This window comes from Agelaius tricolor, unplaced genomic scaffold (assembly GCF_023055355.1).
Source record: "Agelaius tricolor isolate 1412-34295 unplaced genomic scaffold, bAgeTri1.0.p SCAF_37, whole genome shotgun sequence".
NCBI classification, from domain to species: Eukaryota; Metazoa; Chordata; class Aves; order Passeriformes; family Icteridae; genus Agelaius; species Agelaius tricolor.
In genome coordinates this window covers 306,474-330,730 of record NW_027269297.1, presented here as the reverse complement: position 1 = coordinate 330,730, position 24,257 = coordinate 306,474, and the positions used below count along the sequence as shown (strand labels likewise).

General features: G+C 41.7%; 1 protein-coding gene across 5 annotated transcripts in view; it reads right to left on the bottom strand.

The window, feature by feature from the left end:
• CDK5RAP2 (CDK5 regulatory subunit associated protein 2) overlaps nt 1-24,257 on the bottom strand; it is a 71,338-nt gene that overhangs the window by 4,910 nt on the left and 42,171 nt on the right. For 2 of the 5 annotated variants that reach the window (XM_071453613.1, XM_071453610.1), the window contains exons 23-37: nt 23,984-24,248; nt 22,531-22,647; nt 19,773-20,373; nt 17,637-17,869; nt 15,045-15,093; nt 14,102-14,286; nt 13,454-13,537; nt 12,821-12,946; nt 9,097-9,213; nt 8,649-8,838; nt 8,319-8,440; nt 6,696-6,944; nt 5,649-5,726; nt 4,636-4,904; nt 1,683-1,829 (exon numbers count right to left, since the gene is read on the bottom strand). In XM_071453613.1, coding sequence (XP_071309714.1) covers nt 1,683-1,829; nt 4,636-4,904; nt 5,649-5,726; nt 6,696-6,944; nt 8,319-8,440; nt 8,649-8,838; nt 9,097-9,213; nt 12,821-12,946; nt 13,454-13,537; nt 14,102-14,286; nt 15,045-15,093; nt 17,637-17,869; nt 19,773-20,373; nt 22,531-22,647; nt 23,984-24,248 — 2,832 coding nt within the window. The remainder of the gene's footprint in view (nt 1-1,682; nt 1,830-4,635; nt 4,905-5,648; nt 5,727-6,695; nt 6,945-8,318; nt 8,441-8,648; nt 8,839-9,096; nt 9,214-12,820; nt 12,947-13,453; nt 13,538-14,101; nt 14,287-15,044; nt 15,094-17,636; nt 17,870-19,772; nt 20,374-22,530; nt 22,648-23,983; nt 24,249-24,257) is intronic. The other 3 variants (XM_071453611.1, XM_071453614.1, XM_071453612.1) reach the window with 3 other exon arrangements.

Here is a 24,257-nt window from a genome sequence, read left to right as displayed (position 1 = left end):
CAAGTAATTTTTCTATTAGACTGAGGGAAGTCTGTTAAACTGGTGCCTATTTTTGTTCTAAACTAGAAAAGATAAGGAAGGGATGAACCAAGGGATCAGTGCCAAGGGATCAGTGCCCTGTGTGCCAGGTTCAGAATTCCAATTTCCTCCTTGTGTTCTGTTAATGGCTGATCTGCCTCTATCACAGGCTTAAAAGGCACTGGGACAGTTTAATTGCAAAATTATTTGACAGTATCATTATTAAGGTTCAGTTTTCACCACCAATCCCAACAAAGTTCTGGTCAGTGACTTGTAAAACAGGACTGTGAGAAGCCCTGGCACATCTGCCAGTGTCACTGATTTGGGTCCTTGTGCAGATTTAAACTTGGACCTTTTTCTTCTTGTTGTGCCACTTGTTAAATTATAAAACTACTGGAATTTGCTCCCACTATTTATCTCTGCAAAAGAACTGAAGTATCATATATACTTCAACTCCTGGGGCTGCAGAGAAGGCACTGAACACTCCCAGTATTTTAGAACCCAAACTTCAAGAGAGAGAGAGAGAGAAAGATTCTTTCATATTCTGCATTTAAGACATCGGGAGCAATCTAACATCCTTAAGATCAGGGGGTGTTGGATAAGAAACTGCAAAAAAAATTCTATTAGGCTCTAATGAGGAGCATCCTGGGAATTCAGGCCCCCACACACACATTAAGATCAGCCTGCAGAAGTGACTGATCCAAGTCAAGGTTGAGATCAGTGACAGGAAAGCAGGAGATGCATCCCCCACATCCTGAAAGCCCTGTGGGGGTGAGAGATGTGCAATCCCTGCAATCCAGGCCAGCAGGAGCTGTCTGCATGGATTACACACACGAGGATAAAAATGGAAGTACACACTCTTGCCAAGGCATCCCAAATCTGGAGTGAATGTATCAGACAGCAAACTTCACTCCCACTGCTTTTGGGATTTTATATATTTAAGGATGCTAAAAAATATCACCAAAAATGTTATGAAATTATATAGAAATGTTTGTTTTCCCTAAGTTTGAGGGGTTTTTCAGAAAAATCCTGCTTCCTTTAATAAACACATAGAAAAACCTCAGTGAAATCACTTTAGATTTATTTTAAAGGCAGGGTTTGAAACAGTTTCAATGCTGAGTGGTGGTATTCTGACAGCAGAGATATTTCATTCCTCATTTAGTTTACTTTTATGCATCTGAATAGTGCAATCCTTTTTAGTTAAAGTGTTATAAAACATGTCTTGGGGTTTTGTCACACTTTTACAAAAGCTTCTTCTTTTACCACTTTGGCATCAAGAACATAAAAGAAAATGTAGCTGAGATTACATCAAAGTTGCTGATGTTTCTCTTCTTACCAATACACACAGAATCAAATTGAATTTGGTTCAAATAACAGGGAGCCCAAACCTTTTCTTGTTGAGGTGGAGCTTTTGCCACCTCCCTGGATTTCCTGGATCTCATGTTAGAGGATTAGATATTCCATTTTTATTATAAAGGATGCTGAAAATGAACACCTGGCCATGCAACACCACCAGGACATATTCAGCCTTACACTAAATCCATGTGGCTGGACACTGGAGGCACGATTCTCCAAAATGACACATCTGTAACTGCTGCATCTTGCTGGAGACATTCCCAAAGTCCAAAAAACCACCCCAAACCCCCAGCCCAGCCCAGCTGTACCTGAATGCCCTGAGCAGTACCATGAGCAGCTTTCAGGGGAAGAGAAACTCTCCAAAGAAGCTTCAGGGAACGTGCAGCCTCTTCCAAAATCTGCTGTACTGTGTGAGTGCTCGTGGAAAAGCCATGCAGGGATGCCTGTTCTGGTACCTGTATCACAGGATTAGAGACATTTTCTATTTTATACTTAAACCATTATGAAAATGTAATCTTAATTAATGGGTTTAATCCAGCTGGTGTGATTTCATATTTAAGATAATGTACACAGCCATTGTGTGCCATAAAAACTAATCTGTTAGTTAACAAAGGCTGCTGAATTATGCATTATCTGAGAATTTCAGGGAGGGAGGGGATTTATCCTAATCAATAACCATGATTAACAATAGATTATATTTACTAGATTTGCTATGCCACATGGTAACACTTGGCAACTCTCTTCTTTCTTCATTTGCATTTTGTGTCATGTTATTTGAAAGTCAATGATTACAGACATCAATTTAAGCAATATAGATGTTTCTTCCTTAGCAGACCCTTTAAACTGTTCCATTTAATGCTAAAATAACTATCAGGGTACACATAAAATGTTTTCCTCGGCTGACAGATGAGAAACCAAATGAAAGAAATTGCATAAATGTGAAATAAAGGAGGGAAAGAATGTGAGGGGAGCAAATGAATTACCAAAGCAATGGTGCTACAGAAGGGGGAAGGGTAATGAAAAAAAAAAAAACATTTGCAGTTCCTGCCCCATGCAGGATACAATCTGAATATTTATTTAGCATTGTTATCAAACCAGAATCCTCCTGTCACATAAAATATCCCATTTGCTAAGTAGTCTGAAACTTCAGTGATGTTAGGCTTGATAGGAAACTGCAAATTGTGAAACTTACTGCTTTTATCTTTACACCAACAAAACAAGTTAAAAACTTAGAGAGATCACTTTTTCAGTCATTATCAGTATGTTAACTAGGTCATTGGGAAATATATGATACTTCAGAGAGTCTTAAGTGTCATTCAGGCATCATTTGACTGCGTGAGCACACATGTGATATCACAAAAAGAATTTCAGAATTGTTGCAGACTGCACCTTCAACAGCTTCACTAATTATAACTGCAAAAATAAGTAGCACGAATTTATCCCTGCAGTTAAGACCTTCTGTTTTCTGAAGAGCAGTAAGCATGCTTTTTACAGCATTTATATTATCATCAAATCACAGGGGTGAAAAGGACCTTCATTAGACACTTAGTTTCCTTTCCCTCTCCAAGGCAGGAAAGCATTACATGGAATTTTTTAAACATTGGCATAATCCATCCTCAAAATTGCCTCCAGTCAGTGTCTCTGAGCACCCTCCATGCCAGGGGTTCATTATTTTTACCACTGGCTGCTGTTTTCCATGCCTGATCCAGGCCCTTCCTGCTGGGGTTTAAGTTTCTTAGCTCCTTATTAGATGCCACAGATGTGCACAGATTGTTCCTTCCCTTTAATTGAAGCTTGTAGGCAAATGTGTCTTTTTCAAACCACCCCAAACATGCCATCATTAACTGTGTCCAAAAATTAATATTACGTAAGAGAAAAGTAGCAGAAGTAAACACTAACTAGGTTCTCCTATTCTAGACAAAAAGGACTGAGGTTATTCAAGACAAAATAAACATTTTACTGGTTAAACATCCTTTAGATGCAGCAAGAGCATCATGAGGGCTCACACTGTCAGAAAATGAAGAAAGGATGATACTCTGAGTCCTAGAAGACAGTATTTGATCATTAATGAAATATTCAAGTTTTTGGACTACTTTATGATATTGTTAAATGTTCAACTGATAACCAGGAAGTAGAAAAATATTCAAAAATCTTCCCTGAAATATGAATGTAATATGAAAAAAAAAAAGCCTCATCAGCATACATCAATCTTTAATATACAGTTACAATCTGGTGTCACTAAAAGGCTGAATTTAACTAAGGGGAGAACTTTATCAGCTCTGTATCACATTTCTTTTAATTGTCTCATATTTCCTGGGTTTATCTCAAGCCTTCATTATATGAAAATCCTAATTATTTTTATTCTTAGGTTACTTTTACACACCCCTAGTTTAAACCCTCTCTACAGCATTTTAGATTTTTACCTGGGGTTTTCTGCTGCTGCTTTTGTTTGGCTTTTCTATCATTTCCAGCACAACAAACACCAATTTCCCTAGCAAAACCAAGCAGTTTTACTTCATTTAAAGCCAAAACTGAAAGTGAGATTGCTTAAAGGCCTTGAATTAACTACCTCAGAATCCCACTGAGTCCATCTAGACAACAACTGTGCCAAGCTTGAGGCATCCTGAGTTATTCAGTCAGTTCTTCCCTTTGCACCACTTTGAGCCTCTGGGTAAAATCCAGCCTCCTTTAGAGGATTTCAGTGCTCACATTCAGTGCAAACCCAGGGCACTGGGAATATTTCCCTGTCTGCTCTGGGATGCCCTGACCCCCAGAGGAGCACTGACTTTGACCCTCATCCATGGAGAAAGTTTCCTAGACTTCAAGATAAACTAGAATCCACAAAAGTGTGAAACAGATTATAGAGAGTAGTGTAGGTGTATCACTTGGTGAGAAATTTAGGTTTTGGGATTTTTAGTATGTTGTGGGTGGAAGCAAGATGGAGGGCACAGGGTGTTGTCCTGGGTTTCTTTTTTCTTCTTCTTCTTCATGGGTTTGGGTGGCATTTTGTAATTAGGCAGGAAAGTCTGCACTGGGGGCTCTGTGGGATCAGTTATTGGGTTAAAAGGGAAAATAATCCAGGTGTCAGTTTAGTCTTAAAAGCCCTTGTAACAAGAGATGATTAGCCATTTTGTGCCTTCTAATGAAAAGCTGCAGAACTCACAGCAGTGAGACTGTTTCACTGATAAGAGACAATAAACACCCGAGACCGAACATCACCTCCAGCGCCTTCAATCCAAACGCAGAGAAACCCACGCCCACCTTCACTGCAGGCTCCTGCAGCTTGGTGCCAGTGAGCTCCCTGAGAGCCATCTCCATGTGTGCCAGCACCTGCTGTCCCTCTGAGATGTGCTTCCTCAGGGCCTCGTAGTCCTCGATGAGGCCCAGCACGTGCCGGCCGCTCCTGTCGGCCCACATGCGATGGCCGGGCACCAGGCGTGGGGTGCACGTCCTGCTGGAGCCAGAGCTGCTGCTGCTGCTGCTGCACACTGAGGCACTGTCCACATCACCCTCAGGGGCTGCCTGAGCACCTGGCACAGAAAAATAGAAAAATCAGGGTGGTTTTTGTTGGGGAAGATGAAACAGGAAAGCCTTGTAAATAGGATTGTCTGGTAAAAGATTCTGAGAATATGGAAACTATAAGTGAGATTGAAATGAAAGCAAGCTTTGAGATCCCTCAGTTACTGAACAACTGGAAAACAATGGTGTGGCCAGCTGAAGGTGATCCCCTTTTGATGGAACAACACCCTCTGCTTGCAGACAGGCCCAAGGGGCAGAGCAGACCCTGCCAGCTTGGCAGAAGGGCCCAAAGAGGAGTTTGTAGGGTTTAAAATGTAACACAGGATGGTAATGTAGTGATTCTTATAGGCTGTATGGAAATGCTATAGGATTTGTATCCTGTACTAGATTGGTTAGTGAGAATCAGAATATTCAACACAGAAGAAGATTTATGGTATTGTAACGAGAACCTTGCTCTCTTACGCTTTTGAGCTCTTCTCCTTTTGCTCTCTTGCCCTTTTACTCTCTCACCCTCTCATCCTCTCTCCCCTCTCTTCTCTCAGTCCTGCTCTGAGCTGTGCCTGGCAGCTCCCAGCAGGGTCCTGCCCCCAGGCCCTTTGCAATAAACCCCAAATTCCAGACTTGGCTCCAGAGATCTCTCATCTCCATCCATCCTGACTGTCCTACCCCCCGATGCTCCTACAGGTGTTTATCCTCATACAAAAAAATAAAAATTTAATTTGTACTCGACTGCTGTTGAACAGGGCTGGGTGTACCTGGGTTCTCTGCTGAAATGCAGCATCTGTTCTGCTCACCAATGTTTCTCCTGGCAGCAGGGCAGTTGCAGAGATTTTCTACAGGTAAAAAGGGAGAAGGAAAGCTGTATTATTAGATTTTAAAAACCCCTCCCAGCTCTTCAGTTCTTTTATTGCTGATGCTACACTTGGACTCTGGAAGCAGGGGAAACCAGCTGATTTTTCTAGTGTCATGCCATGGATCTTCCAGTATTTATCTACTTTTATACCTGAGCATCTATCCAAATTCCAGGTATCTCCCAAAATCAAACCACAGGTAAAAAATCTAAAATACATCCTGATTAACATATTTCATTAACAAACATAACCTTCCCATTAACTCTACAAGCACTAGGACACTTTTTTCAGCTGTACCAGACTAAAGATTGTCTCTATATTCCTCCTTCAGAAGTTCCACATTCCCTAAGCACCTAGGAGAAAAGCACATCTAAAAAAAGTCAGCTGCTGACATTGCAAGGAATCTTTCTGGCCCATGTGGTTTTATCTGGATGTATGGAAAGCTTTTATTGTGCAGAACACTTTAAGGAGGAAGATTCTCGTGCCCTCTGTATCCCATGAACATCAATACTGGAACAATAACCTAACCCTGGGTGTAAACATTACACTTCCCTTTATTTGCTAAAACAGCATCACTTAACAGTGATTGAAATAAAGGTAAAACATTCCTCAAGGGCAAAGAGGGGACAACTGATTTATCCAGAGCCCATTTAGTGCACTTATTGATCATTCCTGAGTAACACACACTCACCCTTAGCAAACACTATAGAGCCCAGCAGTGGAAAAAGAACCCCCCAGGTAAGCAGAATTTATGGCAATTTACTGCAGGCATCCTCCCAGCCCAGAGACTCTGCTTTGCTGGGATGCAAAGGAAGCACCAGCAGCTCCAGGACAGTGCAGGGTGCACTTCACACCCTGCTCTAACAGCAGAGGGATTTGAGGAGCTGCTGGTGTTTAAGGCTGTAAGAGGCACAGGTTGTGCAGTAGCCAAAAGCACACAGAGCACAGTACCATCCAGTCCTGCACAGGGCTGAGAGCCTGGCTTCAACACACAGTTGATATTAACAGCTGACACTGGGCCCATTTCCTCTCTCTTCCCTTTGGAAAGCTGTTGCTCTAATTTTTCATGCAGAGACTTGTTGGTGTCTATGCTCCTCTCCAGCTGCACTCGCAGGCTCTGGATTTCAGCCAGCAGCTCATGTAAATCCAGTGGATTCTTCTGATCTTTCTGGAATTCTTCTGAGGCATCACATCTGGGATCTGAGACAATTTCAAAAGAAACACTCAAACAGCTCTAACAATTAAAATAGTATTACCCACCAGAACACTCAGCAAGTAAGTTATAGTCAGTGCTATCCTCAGTATTAAGAATTAACTACAAACAGCATTAAGATAATGGTTTGACAAAAAAAAGCATGTCTTAATTGCTTCTACTCTTGAAAGATTTAAAGGGTTTAACATTTTTTTTTTTACTTTGCCCATAAAAGCTACTGTGTCTCATGGCAAAAGCTAAAAAATTAGATAAAAGGAGAATGAAGAGGATTTACAAAATGTGAAGTGCAGTAATGCACACTCTGGGGAAAGGAAAAGGAATGGGGAACATCAGAGTGTGGAGGAAGGATGGAGTAGAACTGGGAGTTTAATTTTATACACCAAAGGAAAAAGAAAACAGGGATCACCTGGCAACCAGAGGAACAAATCTGAACCTGAGAAAAGCAAGGGCTGTGTTTGCTTTCTCACAGAAAGAGATCAGTACACAAACAACTCCATGCATTCCTTCCTGCTGAAATCCAGCTGTTCAGGGGGTTCTCCAGACAGTGGGAAGGGGCTCAGCTGCATGAGGAAGGTGCTGCCACTCTCTAAGGACATCAGGAACTCTGCAAGGAGAATCCCTTCCACCCCTGAGCTCTGCCTCAAAGCCTTGTCCCTACAGGGCTCTTCTGCTGCAGCCAGGCAGCAAAACCAGTGGCTGCAGGGCATAACACAGAGCAGCAGGGAGAAAAAAAATCAACTTCTAAGAACTTCCAGTAGGAAATTTGCTGGATGTGGTAAGGGCTTTTCAGCAGTGAAAGCATCCCACTCTTTGCCTCAGCACACCAACAGCTACACGGTGGCACAGCTTCCAAGGGGGAGGGAGAACTCAGGTGAGCTCCAGTCCTCCTCTAACTTTCAGTGACAGCAAAGTGGACATGAAATTATTAAACACCTAATTCAGAAAGCAGTGCCAGCACTTCTGCCAGCCCCAGGGAGAAGCCTCTCCCCCCACCTTCAGCCAAGAGAAAGCAGAAGCTACCTGGGTAAGCAGGACCTGCAAGGATGCAGCAGCAGGATTTTAGAAGACAAGTAAATATCTAAGATCCCCAGGAAACTCATCCAGCCTGAGCCACTAAGTCTTCAATTCTGGTTTTTAGCTTAGCTAAAAAGATAAAGGAAACTTGGGGGTGTGTGGTCAACATCTGACACACCTGAGGCTTGCAGGCACCCCAGGGGAAAGCATCTGAGCAGGAGGTTTGCAGAGCAGACACAAGCAGGAGCAAAGGAACAGTGACCCAGCCCTCCTGGCCTTTGACAGGAGCATGTTCAGAGGGAGGAGGTGCAAGGGCAGAGGGCACAGAGCCAGCTGTGCATTTGTACCTGTCCCCTTCCTTCTTGCTTCTTCCAGCTTCTCATACACCTTGATCTCAGTCCGCAGCGACTGCAGCAGCTTCTCATTCTCAGAGATCTGATGCTGTTTTACATTAATTTCTGTTTGCAACCTGTGAAGTCCCAATAAACAGCTGAGTTAAATTCTGATATTTTTTTTCAAAATCTAAAATCCATTCCTCTTTCCCTCCATAATTCTTCCCTTGCCTTTTGAACATATCCATGCCCCTCATTAATATTAATGGCTATGGCTAAACAGATGCCTGTCACACTGACAACTTCTTCTCTAAATGAATTTTTAAATGTGGACCCAATCAATACCTGTTCAGTTCATTGCGACTGCTGTAAATTTGACATGTCAGGTATCTGATTTCATCTTCCTTTTGGCAAATTTGTTTTTGCAACTTTTCGTTTTCCTTCTTCATGCATTCATGGTCCTCATGAAGATGCTCAATGACTGCATTCTTCTTAGAAAGAGATTCTCTTAACTTTTCATTTTCCTTTTGTTTATCTGAAACAAGAAAAAACACAAGGTATCTGCAATGCCCACAATGCACTAAGGCCATGATTTTTAACTAAATCAGCTTTTTCAGAGACTATCCAGCTGCTATTCCATTATTGCTAATCCCAGCTTGAATGTTTATGGTTGAGCATGGAATTTCAGGGGTGCAAAGAATGGCTAAGTCAATTTAATGAGTGGACTGTGAATATTTTCCTGTTTTGGCATGGGTTGCAGGCTACTCCTGTAAAGAACAGTTTACATTTTTACCTCTAGATCCTTTTGCTAGCATTGCATTCAGAACTTGATTTTGCTTCCTCAGGAAATGTATTTCAGAAGTCAGGGAATTATGCTGCTCTGAGCCATGGATAAAAATGTTTGCAGAACCTATAAATATATACATAAAAGATGATTTATGAGTCATCTCTAGGTCATTAAAGATTAAACTTTCCAGACAAGAACAATTTTAAAAATTGCAGAAAAACATGCTATAAAAGCTATTTCTCCCCTATATATTTTGAAGGTTATCACTACAGGCTAAAAGTCAGCTCAGGTTAATGCCAAGTAATCCAAAGCCCTGTGCAGCACAAGTGCCTCTCATTGCTGGGCAACCATTACTAAAATTGCAGAATTATCCCTGGCAGTCTTTACCTATCAGCTAAAATCCCAACAGGACAAAATGCAGGAGTATTTTGTGACACTGCCATGATTTGAAAAGAAAACTGTAAGAGGGTTTACCATGTATTTCAGTCTTGCTCTGCTCACAGTCCACTGTATTTAGTGAGAGAACAATGGGATTCTACCAGCTAATCCACAGGGGTTAATGCAGGGAGGCTTGTAAACAGTCTGGTGACCACACAGGCAAGAGCACAAGGCTGGAGGCTCTGTCCTGGCCTCAGATTACAAACTCAGAGCCCATTTATGATCACAAGGATGAAGATTTATCCTTCTTAAATCCGTGTTTCTAACATTTAGATAAATAAGCCAGTCCTGATCACCCATCAGCAGCCATGGGGAGGAACAGGCCCCTCCAGAGCTCAACTCACCCTGTGTCCCCTCTCCTCACACCTCTGAGGATGAGATCCCCTGTCCTCCAGGGGCTGGATTTCCCTCTAGAGCCTCCACAAGAAGCTCTGGGTAACTGGCAGGAGTGAAATGTCTGACTTTGACAAACACCAGGCTGATGAATCCTGCTCTGAGGACCTTGCTGCACCAGGCAGGTGACTCTAAGAGTTAAATCCTGCACCCAGCCAGTCAAACCCCAGCCCAGGCAATCCTCAGTGCCCTGCACTGCTGCAGCACAGCCTCAAAGTGCCACCTCCCACTCTCAAGGTGCTGCCTCTGAAATGCAGATCAAGTCATTGTTATTGCCCTTTGTGACCTTCTCATGGTCACTAAAACACTTCAGGACCCACCAGAATTAAAAGCATTTTTCAGCTGATTGGTTATCCCAGTATCTCCCACACTTTAAAGCCTGAGATAAGTACATGAGTGTCAACTATTTGGTTAATAGAGAAATAACCAGCTGGCAGAAAAAATTAGCTGAATGTATGAGGAGGATGCCTTTCAGCTCTGGCAGTTCAATTCAATTTGATGTGCTGCACTTCCTCTGAGTAATCTCATTTTATTGTAATCCCAATTGAAGCTTTTACCCACTACCTAACTGGGATGTAGCATGCCATGATATGAACCTCTTGTCACTGCTGAAAGACTCAAAGGCTCTGGAAGCCTGGCACTAATGGCATTTTACTATCTATATGTTAAAGAGTTGAGGCAGCTATGTGAACTCAAAAGGCTTTCTCCTTTCAGACAGTAACAAAGCAATCCAAGTTGAAGTGGAAAGGCTTGATGGTCTCATCTTGATTCTAATTTAATTTATTGCCCATCACCCAGCTTTATCCTATTTGAAAAGTTATGCTATTGCAGTTCTACTGAAAGGCTTTAGAATATAACTATTGGTTATCTTACATAATAAGGGATAATGTAGAGCCAGTGGTAATAGGGCCACAATCCCACAATTTGACCCAACTATTGAGGCTGCTACTTCTGTGCAGAGCCCTGCTGACATCAATTACTCTCCCCACAGAGGCAAAGGTCCATCTAACCAGAGGAAAGTGGAGCATCAGGGCCCACAATTGCAATACACTTGAGTTTTCATCCTGTTTTGTGCTGAAAAAGTGAGTGCTAAGGAAGCATACCTTGAAGGTTTCAAAGGAAACACTGACTGAAAGAAAGGCACTATTGAAAATCACAGCAATGGGGAAGGAGATATTCACTCCCAGGGAAAGCAAAATAAAGGCATTCAAAAGCTGAAAAGAAGTCTGAGCAGAAACATTAGCTACTTGTGGGTTAAAAACAGCAAACAAACCCCCTTTTAATGTGCACTGCTGTTAAGAACATTTGAAACCTAGGACACTCAAAATTAAACCTTTGATTTTATTTTGAAGCCTAACATTTGAAACTATTGAAGCAATTATTTTAGTTCTACTTGCACTGCAAGCCCCAGCTCTACAGGAATGATGTAGTCATTACCAGCATTTGAGTCATTTACAGGATACTGGAAGCCCAGAGGCATTTAAATACTTAAAGAATCTAAATATTAAAAATAACATGGCAAGAACAGTGGGCAGATGTGTGTATATACAGCCATACAATATTTATGAGACTCAAAATAAGAATAAATCTCTGCAACAACTTCTGTTGAACAAACAATTCAATATCACGAATTCAGCAGGTTGCCATAAACAATTAAGTATGTTACAACTTAATTGTTTTAAAGGAAAACAAACTAAGGACATTCAGTTAAAAGCAAAAATGTTGAATGCAAGTCACAGAATGGTTTGGGTTGGAGGGCACCTTAAGGTTCAATGAGTTCCAACCCCTGCCATGGGCAAGGACACCTCCCACTGTCCCAGGGTGCTCCAGCCTGGCCTTGGGCACTGCCAGGGATCCAGGGGCAGCCCCAGCTGCTCTGGGCACCTGTGCCAGGGCCTGCCCACCCTCACAGGGAACAATTCCTCATTCCCAATATCCCATCTCAGCCTGCCTTCCTTCAGCTTAAGGCCATTCCCACATGCCCTTGGGAATCCCCTCAGCTTCACCTCAGGATTTCTTTTTACACCCAAAGTCAAAGAAAGCTCATCTATCAGGAAAAAGGAGCATCACTAGCAAGAGAGCATGTGCATATCTGATAGCATGAAAGAGATCTTTGATACAGAGAGAAACAGGAACTGAAAGAACACAGTGACCAAAAGGAGCTGTTCTAACAGGTAGCTGCTTTTTTCCTTTACTTTTCCAAATTTCTCCTGCACACATTGGTAGATGTGCTAAGGCAACAAGAAGACAGATGGAAGGCTTAAGACAGTTTATAAAGAAAATATACTTTCACTGCATTAATGGATGCCCTTGCCAGAATCTTTATGAAGCTGTAAAAGAGTTGGAAGTGTTTCAGTGTGGTTATTTCACGAGCACAGAATGCCTTTCCAGCAGTGTAAATACTTCAGGAATGAAATGGATGCTTTTTATCCAGCTTTCCATCACTGTAAATTATCCCTGAAAGCAAACTGCCATGTGCAGGTTGCCTCCATTTAAACAACAACAGAAATGGATCATGGGGATGATGTAAAACATAATGAATCTAATGCCAATACCAGTGGAACTGAGGAAAAGGAAAGTATGTCTGTATTTATTACCTGCTTCCAGTCAGAGCAATATTGCATATTAATCAATTTTCCTATGGGGGAAAAGGTGGGAAGGACAGTGAAGCAAAGTGTAGAAAAATACAGGGATGGGGTGCTTCAAAAGGTGTTCCAAAAGCATCTTTAGTGAAAGCTGGCTACTTGTGAAAAGCTTTAAATCCACCTCAGAGCTTGGCTTTCAGAGATGCTGAGCACCAGAACAGAGAACAGTGGCTCCAAACCTTTCCAGTGGCATTTGATCCCTCAGGCTCTCATCAGGAAAGGTGGATTCAGTTTCTCATTAAATGAATTCTTACCTTGATCTAGTTCCTTGTCTGTTACTTGTCTCTCAAGCTGCTTCCTCAGTCTCTCATTAGTTTTTATGGAATATTCTAAATGCTGTCTCAGGATTCTAATTTCCTGCAGATGCTCCATTAATAACTCTAAATAAAGCAAGAGACCACTTCTTATTTAGAGCAGATGATTGTATTCTTTTACACTATGTACTCTTGTCAAATCTAATGGGTGTTAATTCTAGAAGATGACACAGAGCTGTTAAAAATGGCAGATATTGAATATCTGACTCCACAACCTCTTTTCCTATACAGTGCTCAAACCATGCATTCAGTGACAACTCCTACTCTACATTCTAACTTAAAGACTTTAAGGCTTTAACTTTTTAACTTTTTTTTTCTTTTTTATAACTTTAAGGCTCTTCAGATTTCTTCTTCCTACAAAAGTGGAATAGATAACAATTTTATCTACTTAAACATTCCCTGTACTGAGGAAAGAATCCAAAGGTCTGCAATGCAGCTCCACACACCACCAGCACACATTTTTCCTTACAACAATAGGAAGCTCCCAGAGTAACTCAGAGAGAAATTTGACTTTGACTTACACAATGCACTCCACAGTAAAGAAATCTGCTGTATCAAGTTTCATTACTGTACCTTTTCCTTCTTGCTTTGCTATTCTACAATTTTTCTTCTGCTGGCTGCAAGTTTCATCCTTCCTCGGGAGCAGATCTGTTCCACCTGTCAGTGTGTGATGTGTCAGTTTATCCATGTCACACACTCCTGGTTTGCTCTGCAATATTTCTCCCTGAACAGGATGTGCCAGCTCAGCTATTAAATTTTCATTGCTGCCGATAAAGTACTGCAAGCATCACTTGTGTTTAGTGGAACTATCCAGGTCAAACATGACACCACTTATTAATTATGCAGCACTTAACAATTCTCAAGGAAACACAACACTGGCTCCTATAAAATTGGAAAATCTCTCCTTTTCCACATAATAATCTCTTGACAATTGTCTATTTTCACCTTAGAACTTGTCTATTTAAAGAGTGTCTGGAGCAATGTAAAAGCTGGTAGCTTAAAACAACAAGGACACAAACTAACACACTTTATGCTGCCTCAAAAAGGGTAATTCAGATGGTTGCCATCTCTGTGCCTCATCACTGAAACTGCAATGATTATGCAAGGAACTGGAAAGCTGAGGCGGACAAACATTCTTCATTATTTCTTAATTAGTTCCCTTGTGTGTTATTTATCAGCTTTTCCCAATATCCAGTAAATCTTCCATGGGAAAAACATTACCTGGAGGGAACTTGCTTGGCAGAAGTGGCAGTGTGCTGTGCTGGCCTTCCAGGTCATGCCTGTGCTCAGGTGAGCCAAGAGGAGACTTCTCTGACAAATCAAAGTCAGATGAGCTGTGAAGAGCAGATGGCACAGGAGACTCATCCTGCAGATGTTGGTACATGGTAGCATTCTTCTCATTATTCCTTTTGTGCCAAATAAAATGGTTTAAAGTATAAAAGTTATTCTATGACTTTGGAAAGTGCACAGAGGATGCCAAATTTACACCTATTTACAGGTAAGTTTATGTGACAGGGTATGAAAAACCACTGCACATCAGAGCTTGTACCAAGACTGAAATCCAGAGCTCACTGAAGTCAGCAGAAACAATCACTGGCACTCCAGCCTACTTTGCATTTTCCAGCACCAGGCAGTCACCTCTGTGTTCAGGGGACCTCAAGCTGCCTTGAACAGGGAGCTGAGCATTTCTGTAGCACAGAAGAATCCCAAGCTGGCAGAAAACCAACAAACACAGCACAACAACACCTGCTCTCTTCACCTTCAGCATCGAGGCGCTGTGACAATAATGAACTTGAGCAGTGCTGCACTGGAGTGACCCTGAGCCAGCCCCAAGGGCATGGGGACACTCAGGGAGGGACTGTCCCCCCTGGCACCTGCACCAGGAGGATGTCTCAGCATGCCCCACACTGCATTGGGGACATGGTTATTTTTGTTCATGAAAAGAACAACCCTGGTGGCACAGCCTTTCTCTTTCAGCCTCTCACCTGCTTGGTGAGAAGTGGGGAAAAAAGCCTTAATCTGTTTTCAATGGGTGGTTTATTAACTGAATAGATATTAATAAGCAAAGCCCTGCCAAACAGCTAAACATGCTACAAAACATGGAGTATCCTTATCAGATGATGAAACAACCATATTTTTGCTAAACATTCAGTTGCACTCTTACCTTTGAGCTAATTCATAAAGTATAGTGACTTCTGTACCTATTGATTCTCCTGCAAAGCAGAAACAGCTGATTAAAAACACATACTGAGAATTACAATTTTTTCCCCCCATCTTACTCTATTTAAATACAGAGTAGTAAATTAATGAGAAATTAGAGGAGTCAACAGATACTGGCACACTTTGTATTAGTGTCAAATGCTGTACATGACCAAAACCATTTACAGCCCAGCAACAAAGCAATAGCTTTGCTCTGGAACTCACAAAAAAAATTATCAGGGACCAACCACAGATGCCAGATTTTACAGCCTTGGTGTTTTAATTGCATACCTATTTGAAATAATTGTGCTACATGGCAAAAGGATTATAGGCACATGTTGTTACTTCTTCAATAACATTTATATAAAAGAAATTCCATTGCACTTGGATTTTTTGTGCTGGTTTTGGAGTCAGGCTAAGCAGTCATCCTTAATGAAGGAGCACACACAGGATTTTGCCTGCAACATTCTCTGTGGAATTGTGTGTGAGCACAGGCACAATTCAGTGAAGAGATCTGGACTCAGACTCTAATTTGAATAAAGAAATAAGAGCTTGGTGGTGTCACCTTGGCTCCCCATATTTTAAGATTTTTGTGCAATTAAGCAAAAGTGGCAGGGAAGAGTTGCACAGCTGAAATTTCAGGGGAATGAACTGAAGGTCAGGATGGAAATGCAGAGACAGACAGCTGCTCATGCTTCTTCTTTACAGTCAATTCTTAGTACACTGGATGTTCTTTACAACCCCACAAACATCATTTTACTTTAATGTGTGATTCAATGCAGCACCATTGTGTTAGATATATTGAATTGTCTCAGTTGTCAGTGACTTTTCATAGTATATAGGATACCATCTGTTGGTTTAAAGGCATTTAATGTTTATTCACTACAGTCTTCTCATTTGCAATGCAAGGAATCTCTGTAGCCACCGAAATCGTTGAATACACTCAATCTTTTATTGCCCTGCTATGACACAAGGCTGTAATACCTTTTTCTCACACACAGCTGCTTTATATGAGCAATCAAAACTGCAGCATCCTGCCATGATGTGCAGTGAAAGGCAGAACACAGATCCTGCTGTGGCTGGGGCCCAAATGGGGCTGAGCAGAGGCAGCTCCAGAGGCAGTTCCAGGGGGATGGCAGGGTCAGTCCCCATCTCAGGCACCTCAGGTGTTTTGCTCCTGCAGCTGACATCTGTGAAGGATTGCTGGTGCTTTGGGTCAGCAAGAGCAGCACTTGTGACACCAGGGAAAGGTCTTGCTTGCTGTTCCTCACAACAGCATCCCTTTTCCATCCCCTTCCTGCTAACTTCCTCCAAAATACAGACTCAAGGCAGAATGCAGGTTATACTCTTCCTTCTAGTGCCAAATGTCAACTGTGATGCTCATTTTCCAAAACATGGCTGTATTTTAGCTCTCTTACAAATGGCAGTGTACATTTTTCCACCAGCCAGACTAGCAGGCAGCAAGATGCAGGTCCCTCATGAAAATCATGGAATAATTTAGGTTGGAGAAGACATCTTAGATCATTGAGTTCAGCTGTTACCCGAGCACTGCCAGGCTCATGTCCTGTCATGTCATGTCACTAACTCATGTCCCCAGGTGTCTTCAAGAGTCAGCTGGGCTGCTCCCTGAAACAGGAAACCCTGAAGCTAAGTGTAACAGAAGTTTTATACAACCACTATTTTTTTTTGGCAGTTAAAATATGCTTGTGTTGAGATGACCCCAAACAGCAAGTGTCAATAAAGAGTACAGCTACAAAAGTAAAACCCAGTCAAGGAGCAATGGCCATAAAGTAAAACACAAGAAGTTCCACCTCAACATGAGGAAGAACTTCTTTACATTGAGGGTGGAACAAGTGTGGAGTCTCCTTCTCTGCAGATATTCCACACCCACCTGGACATGTTCCTGTGTCACCTGCTCCAGGTGACCCTGCCTTGGCACAGATTTGGACTGGATGATTGTCACAGACACATTTTATGAAAAATCCTTTCCTTGGGATTTTTTCTCCTGAGAAGCTGAGAGGCCTCAGGAACAAAATGTAACCAATGGTTATCTGCTGCTGTGGAATGCAACAGGTGCATCTGGGATTGGGCTCATGTGGTTGTTTCTAATCCATGGCCAATCACAGCCCAGCTGTCTGGACTGTCTCAGTCAGTCAAAAGCCTTTGTTATTCATTCTTTTTCTATTCTTAGCCAGCCTTCTGATGAAATCCTTTCTTCTATTCTTTTAGTTTTAATATAATATATACTATATAGTTTTAATATAATATATACTATAAAATAATAAATCAGCCTTCTGAAACATGGAGTCAGATCCTCATCTCTTCCCTCATCCTGGGACCCCTGTGAACACCACCACAGATGATCTCCAGAGGCCCCTCCCAATTCTGTGATTCTTTGTGCATCATAAAAATCTCACCTTCCATGACAGTCCTCCCCATAAACCATCCTAAAGCAACCAACAGCAAGGAAGGCTTCTTCCACCAACAACCAAATCAAATCCTTCCCATTTCGAGGGCATTCATCTACCTGACAGGAAGCACAAACATTGCTGCTCACCATAGAGGAATTTCATCTCCAGTTTCTCAAACAGCAGCACACTTTGGTTCAGCTGCTCACGGAAGCCTTCAGCAAGATCATAATCAACATCACTGGCCTGCAGCAGCTCCTCAAAGGCCTTCACCAGGCTGCTGAGGTGCTGGTGGTAGGCGGCACAGCCACAGCGGATCTCCTTGATTTGCTGGCATTGGAAGGACAGCTCCCGAACTTGTGAGTGAACCAACGAGTCATATCTGAGGAAATGAAATTAGCTGTAAAGCTGGATGGCCATAAATGATATTTAAATATAAGTAAAATGGGAATTAAGCTTATATTCCTAAACTATAATTTTATGTGGTTCAATTTGGTTTTAAAAGGCTTTTAACAGCCACAATGAGAGATGTATTGTCTCTGCTTGTTGAGTTTGGTATTTAGAGATTATTTTCCTTCACTTAACTACATCATTTATAAAATGGGCCAAAACTAATGGGATGACTTGATGGCCTGCTTGGAAAGAACATGGATGGCAGCAGAGGTGCCAAATTAAACTAAATAAGAGTGAATATATGTAAATTATTTTCAAGAATACACATACTTTTCCTGGCTGGTTGGGGATTTTTTTTGGCTTGGTGTTTTATGGTTTTCTTAACTCCCTATGGAAGCAGACAACTGTCCCTTCTCTGAAACTATTTTGGACTTGGTATTGGACTTTCTGAACCAATGGTTTCACCCAGTCTGAAAATTCTCCACATCTCTGCATGTGTATTGCAAGAAACAATGACAACCACTGTGGTGCTCAAATTCCTGTACTCCACAAGCCAGGATATAAATTTCAACTCAGATCAACTGAATTTATTTATTGAATTTACACTTGCAAATGTAGGCATCCCCTTTGTACTGCCACTGTCTGTACCACAGGCAGAATTCTTTCTCCAGAATCATCCATTAGCAGGGAAAAAAGGAGAGAAGATGTTAAAAGATGCAGGGAATCAAACAAAATCTCTGGTGATGTGGGTTGTTACAGCATTTTACTGTCATTTGTATAGGAAGAGAAGCATAACTCATTGTGGGGTCTGTCATTTGTGACTCATGACCTTGTCCTAGACAGTGGCCATAAAAACCTCACAGTGATCCACAGGGTCTCATCCCTTAATTCACAGCTAGATCTTTCTTTGTAAAATGGATGAGGTATATTTTCAAGGGATGTAAATTCCTATGGACTCTGTAACACCACTGTGTTTTACAACAGTGAGACTCAGACACACACAGTAGTCCATGCTGGTGGTTGCTCACTGTCTCCAAATATTTCCACTCAAGCATTAGGAAGGAAGGCACAAGGCTGAAGGCCTTTCCTTGTTACAATTTCTGGTATTCCTCAGGCCCTCAGCACAATAACAATATTTAAAAGAGAGAAAAGGAGGGTGGATGTTAAGAAAGGCTCGTTCTTATGATCCCCCATTGTATGTTTGCAATTCGTACACATGCAGCCAAAACGCTGCCCCAAGTCTCATACAAAATCCAAGACTGATTCTTTTCAGTCTCCCATAAATGATTTTCCAGCTTATGAGCTTATGCTATAAAATTTCATTCATTAATTCTATATTTATCTCCTCTCACATCCTTCACAGGAAGGCATTACAGCCCTCAACTGCAAAATAAATTGGAACTAGAGCGTGAACATCTTATGTTTGCACATCAAGTCTGGGCACTCAAACAGAAGGGCCAGCACCAATCTGCCAGCCCATTACCCACAAAAGCATTTCTGTCTTAAATGGGGTGTTCCATTTTCCTAGATTTGGCACCTGAAAATACCCTGAGTGCTGCAGACTGTGGTGCTCTGATGGCAGAGGTGAGCCTGTCCCACAGGTAACCTGAGATCTGACTTGGCTCCAGAGAGGATCTCTCACAGCAAAGAGAGTTGTGGGCCTGAGGTGTGGGAGAGACACGTGTCTGGCACAGATGATGGCACAGATTTATCAGTTTTGTACTTAGGGGGTCTTTTAACAAAACATTTCAGTTCCTTTATACCAATGTTAGTGAAATTTAGCCTTTACTGTAACAACACTTGTGAATAAAATTATCCTCATCTCGCCTTGCTATGCTATCTGGTATGGCTGTTTATAAAAGGGAACCTCAAAGAGCAGCAGTTTTACTCACTTGGATGGTGATGTTGCTCTCAGACTGCTCTGAAGAGGATACATTTCATCAAGGTGCACATTCACAACTTGCTCTTTGTCAACTTCTGCCTCATTGGCCAACAGCAGCTCCTTAAGGTCTAGTGCTGCCCACATATCAGGTGCTTGCACAGACTCAGAATCCCTGGCTTTGGTGTGGATCTCATCCAAATCCAGCTGAGGGACACCAGAGCATGTCTGGACTCCTTCCTTGGCTGTACCTGGCATTTGTGTGACAAACCCTTGCACAGGCAGGGCTGCATCCCTCCCAGCCCCACTGCAAACACCACTGAACCAGAGCTGGTCAGAGCCCTGCAGCTGCAGCAGGAACGTTTTGTACTTTTCAAGCTCAGACTGCATATTCCTAACTCTTTGTTTCAATTCTTCTATATCTTCTGTGGTTCCAGAGCCCTGGAGTTCATCAGTTCCTGCTCCACTCCCTTGGTGAGCACACAGACACTTGGAGTCTGAATGTGCAGGGGCTGAGTCCGTGTCCTCGTGTCCCGTGGGATAAAACTCTTCATCCACCTCTTTCAATGAACTCTGGATATTCCCATTGCTAATGCTATGATGATTTTGCATTTCTGAAAAACAGGAGGCTTGTCTGTGAATATTAGCATTTCTTTATCTGACATTCTGTTCTTAACAGCACTAGAATGAATTATTTCAATTCTATAAGAGCAGAATCAAAATGTAGGTAATTACAAGCCATACATTATTAGTTTGGGACTTCTGACCTCTCTCCATGATTTTCCATTAATTCAATTTGCACATCAAGTACTTCAAATCCTTTATTACCTTTCAAATAAACAATACTCAAAATACAACCAACTTTCTCTTCCCAAATGCTTGAAAATTCCTTTTGCTGTATGCTCCCCTGAATCAGGCACTGATCAAGCCCAGACCTTTCCAGCCACAAAAATGATAACCTCAAACATGAGGCAAGGGAGACTCTGACTTCATGGTTCCTCCTAAAGCTTCTAATTAAATATTCTTCTTCTCCCCACTTCAAAAATCTATACAAAATCAATTGAAGCATAAAGTCAGTGGAATTTTTAAAAGACTATCAACAAAATAGTCAGATTTGAAAAGGAGGCTGCAATAACTTCTTTTTAAAAGGTGTTCTAAACAAACCCCACTAAAGTGTTTGGTATTAAAGGTTTTACATTTGATATGAACATCACATCCCTCAGGTGACTTTGCCATCCCTAAGTAATGCAATCACCTCAGATTCAGCCCAATAAAAGCCATATATTCCTACAGATGATCCATGTTTGGAGTTCTGTGCATGTTGAGGGCTGTAGGTGTACGTAGCCAGCAAAATTATTATTTTCTAGTTACCAGTAAATTAAATTTTCCCCTTCTATTAGTTCTGCAAAAGATCACTTTGAATTAGAACTTCCCTTTTGGGAACCAATTCATTGATCTTTCAGACAGGTTGCAATACTTTCAGATTGGTTTCCATGGAGAATTTCAATGTCCAGGTTCAAGCTGTAAATCAAAACAAAAACTCAGGGGGAGCAGCTCCGTATGAATGCCCAAAACCAAGATCAGGAGAATAAAAATAAATATTACCTAAGAGCTGGAATAGAATGAAGCTGTGATTCTGGGATATCTACACTGCCAGAGCAGCTGTGGCTGCCTCATCCCTGGGATGTTCAAGGCCAGCCTGGGCATGGAGCAGCCTGGGAGAGTGGGAGGTGTCCCTGCCCATGGCAGGGGTGGGATGGGATGAGATTTAAGGTCCCTTCCAACCCAAACCATCTTCTGAATTGAAAATTTTCTGATTTGAAAATTTGAAAACCATTTCAGAGGATGTTTGCTGCACTCTATTAATTTTGTGTGGCACTCCAGGAAAGTGCCTGGGTATGGATTCTGGAGGACACAAGGAGGGAATGCAACACTGCATTCATGAACTTCTGCTGCAGTAACACAGATGGCAAAAAACCCCAACACCAGGTGAAGACAAACTCTGAAACCCTGACTCCATCCATCATTCCAGATAACAAACAGAGAAAATAAAAACAGATCCTAACAAAGGTATTCCAGATCAGAGCACTGGATACAGTTTGTGATGCAAGAGTGCCCTCTAATTAAAGAGGAGAACTAATGAGCTGCCTGTGGCCATGTGTCCACACCCCCACAGGGTGCACTGAGCAGGACCCTGCACACTAAAGGATTACAGAACTGGCCAAATCCTCTGCACTCTCCAGTGTTATTCAGGTTACTCAAGCCCTCCCAAAAAAAGACTAATGGATGATGCACCAACGTGGAACACACAGCACTAAGTCTATTTACATTTTCATTAAATGATTCCATTAGGTTTCAGCCTACTTGAATGCCTTCAAATAATTCAGATAAGGAAAATTCTATCACTCAGTTGCTTCATTCCAATAGTTCAGAACTAGATGGAGAAGCAGTAACAAACATTTAATTCAGAGAGGAGTTCAGAAGTGAGGTCATTAGCAACAGAGATCAGAGTCAGGCATACAACTCATTATTTTTACTGGAAACCAGACTCATAAATCCCTGTGGCCTTTCTGAAAGCACAACCCTGAAAGACCAACTTGGATTCTTGGAGCAATTAATCCATAGCAGCTAAGCAAACCAGATTTAAAATCCACAAATAACAGCAAGGGAGATGATTACCTGAAGCAATTTACAATTTTGTACAACTCAGAAGAAATTGAAGTTTTTAAATTTCCTTTTTTTTCAAATTCTGTACCATATAAATGCTCTACCTTGATAGTTTTGCTGATTTTTGTCCTTCACATTTTCATTCTTGTCCTCTGTACCTGGATCAACATCTTGGAACTCCACCTGGGTCTCAGTATTATCCAGTTTGAGCAATGAGACAACTGGAGAACAGAGGAAAGGTAAAAGAGAAATCAGTAAGAGACTGAAAAAATTTAAGTGGGGATAGCTAAAAAAAAGAAAAACAAATCAAAACCAACCAACCAAATCAATAAATAAAATCAAAAAAGTAAAAAAACCCACACCTCATAAACACAAACCTGGTTCTCTGACAGTTTTGAACAGGAAAATCTTTACTGATAATATGAGTATTTTAAATACTTGAACTAATTATAAGGGTAACCACTCAGAATTCATTGCAAAGGCTCCTACTAACAAATGAAGATAAACATTGGTAGGTCTCCTTTGTAATGGAACAGTAAATCAATCTCTAGTGCATTTTTAAATGTTTTATGTTCAGCTTAGAGAAAAGGCTTAGAAGTTTCTCCAGTGTGAGCATTGATCACAAACCAATCTGCTGCAATCACTGCAGCAAGTCTCAGACTCAGCAAATGTGCAGCACAGCTGTTACCCAAGGGAAAAAACCAGAGTGCAAAGGAAATCACAGGACTGCAGCTCCTGACTCCTTTCAGGATCTAATTCAAAGCCCTGCCCCTCAGGATTCTCCATGGGTTTTGCACCTACCAGAATTAATTGCTCCACTCCCATCACCCAAAGTATTTATAACAAATTGTACTCTATCTGTGCCTTACCACAACAATGTTATTTTTAAAAACACTCTCTGCAGCCTCTGGGTCTGACAGTGGCTCACCCACAACTTGTCTGAGTCTTATTTTTATATTTCTACACCCCTACTCAGTTTTTAATCTAACTGCTAAGTGCATTTTTATTTCTCTACCACCCCAAATCTTTATCTAATACCCATTGCTCTGTCTTACAATTTGTCATACTTTGCTGATCATAGTACTCTGTCAACAACTGAGTTTAAATTAACCCAGCCACAGTGGGAACAGACACAGCTGACTTGACTGATCAGTGGAATATTGGAAAAGTTTAATTATCCAGCATAAACAAAATCAGGATTTTTATACTCTCCTGTCTCCATTACAGGCAGTTTTCATTAAAATTGGCATCTTATTAAGGGAATTTTTAATTTACCCAAACATTGATAGATGTGTGCACGTGTAACACCCTGTGGCCTGTCATTTATTACAGACCTTACACATGTACACAGCACTTTTTGTCCCACCAAAAGCTGGTTTACATCTTGATGGCAAACAGAAAAAAAGGCGTTTTTTCAAGGTCTACACATATTTGTCTACTCAAGAAACTTGCAAGATTAAGCAGTATTGTAGTACATAAAGATGATCTGCATTTACTTTCTGCTGCAAGAGAAGCTGCAGGCAGGACCACAAGTCACCAGATTTGTTCTTTCTTTACCTCTCCCTGATGTGTTTCCCTGTGCAGGCTCCTCTGGAAGGTTTTCAGCTCCAGACTCAGGCAGTAACTCTCCATCAGGCTGTGCCTGAAATGGTTTGGTTTGTGTTTCACAGGCTCTCAGAGCTTCAGGAGGTGGCCTGGAAGGATGCTGTGCTTCTGGAGCTGGTTTCTGCAGCCAGGAGTTCAAGGGGACATTTCCTACTGCTCTGCAGGATCTCACAAGCACAGGCAGCCTGGACTTCTTGGGCAAGGAAGCAGAGCCAGCCTGGAAAAG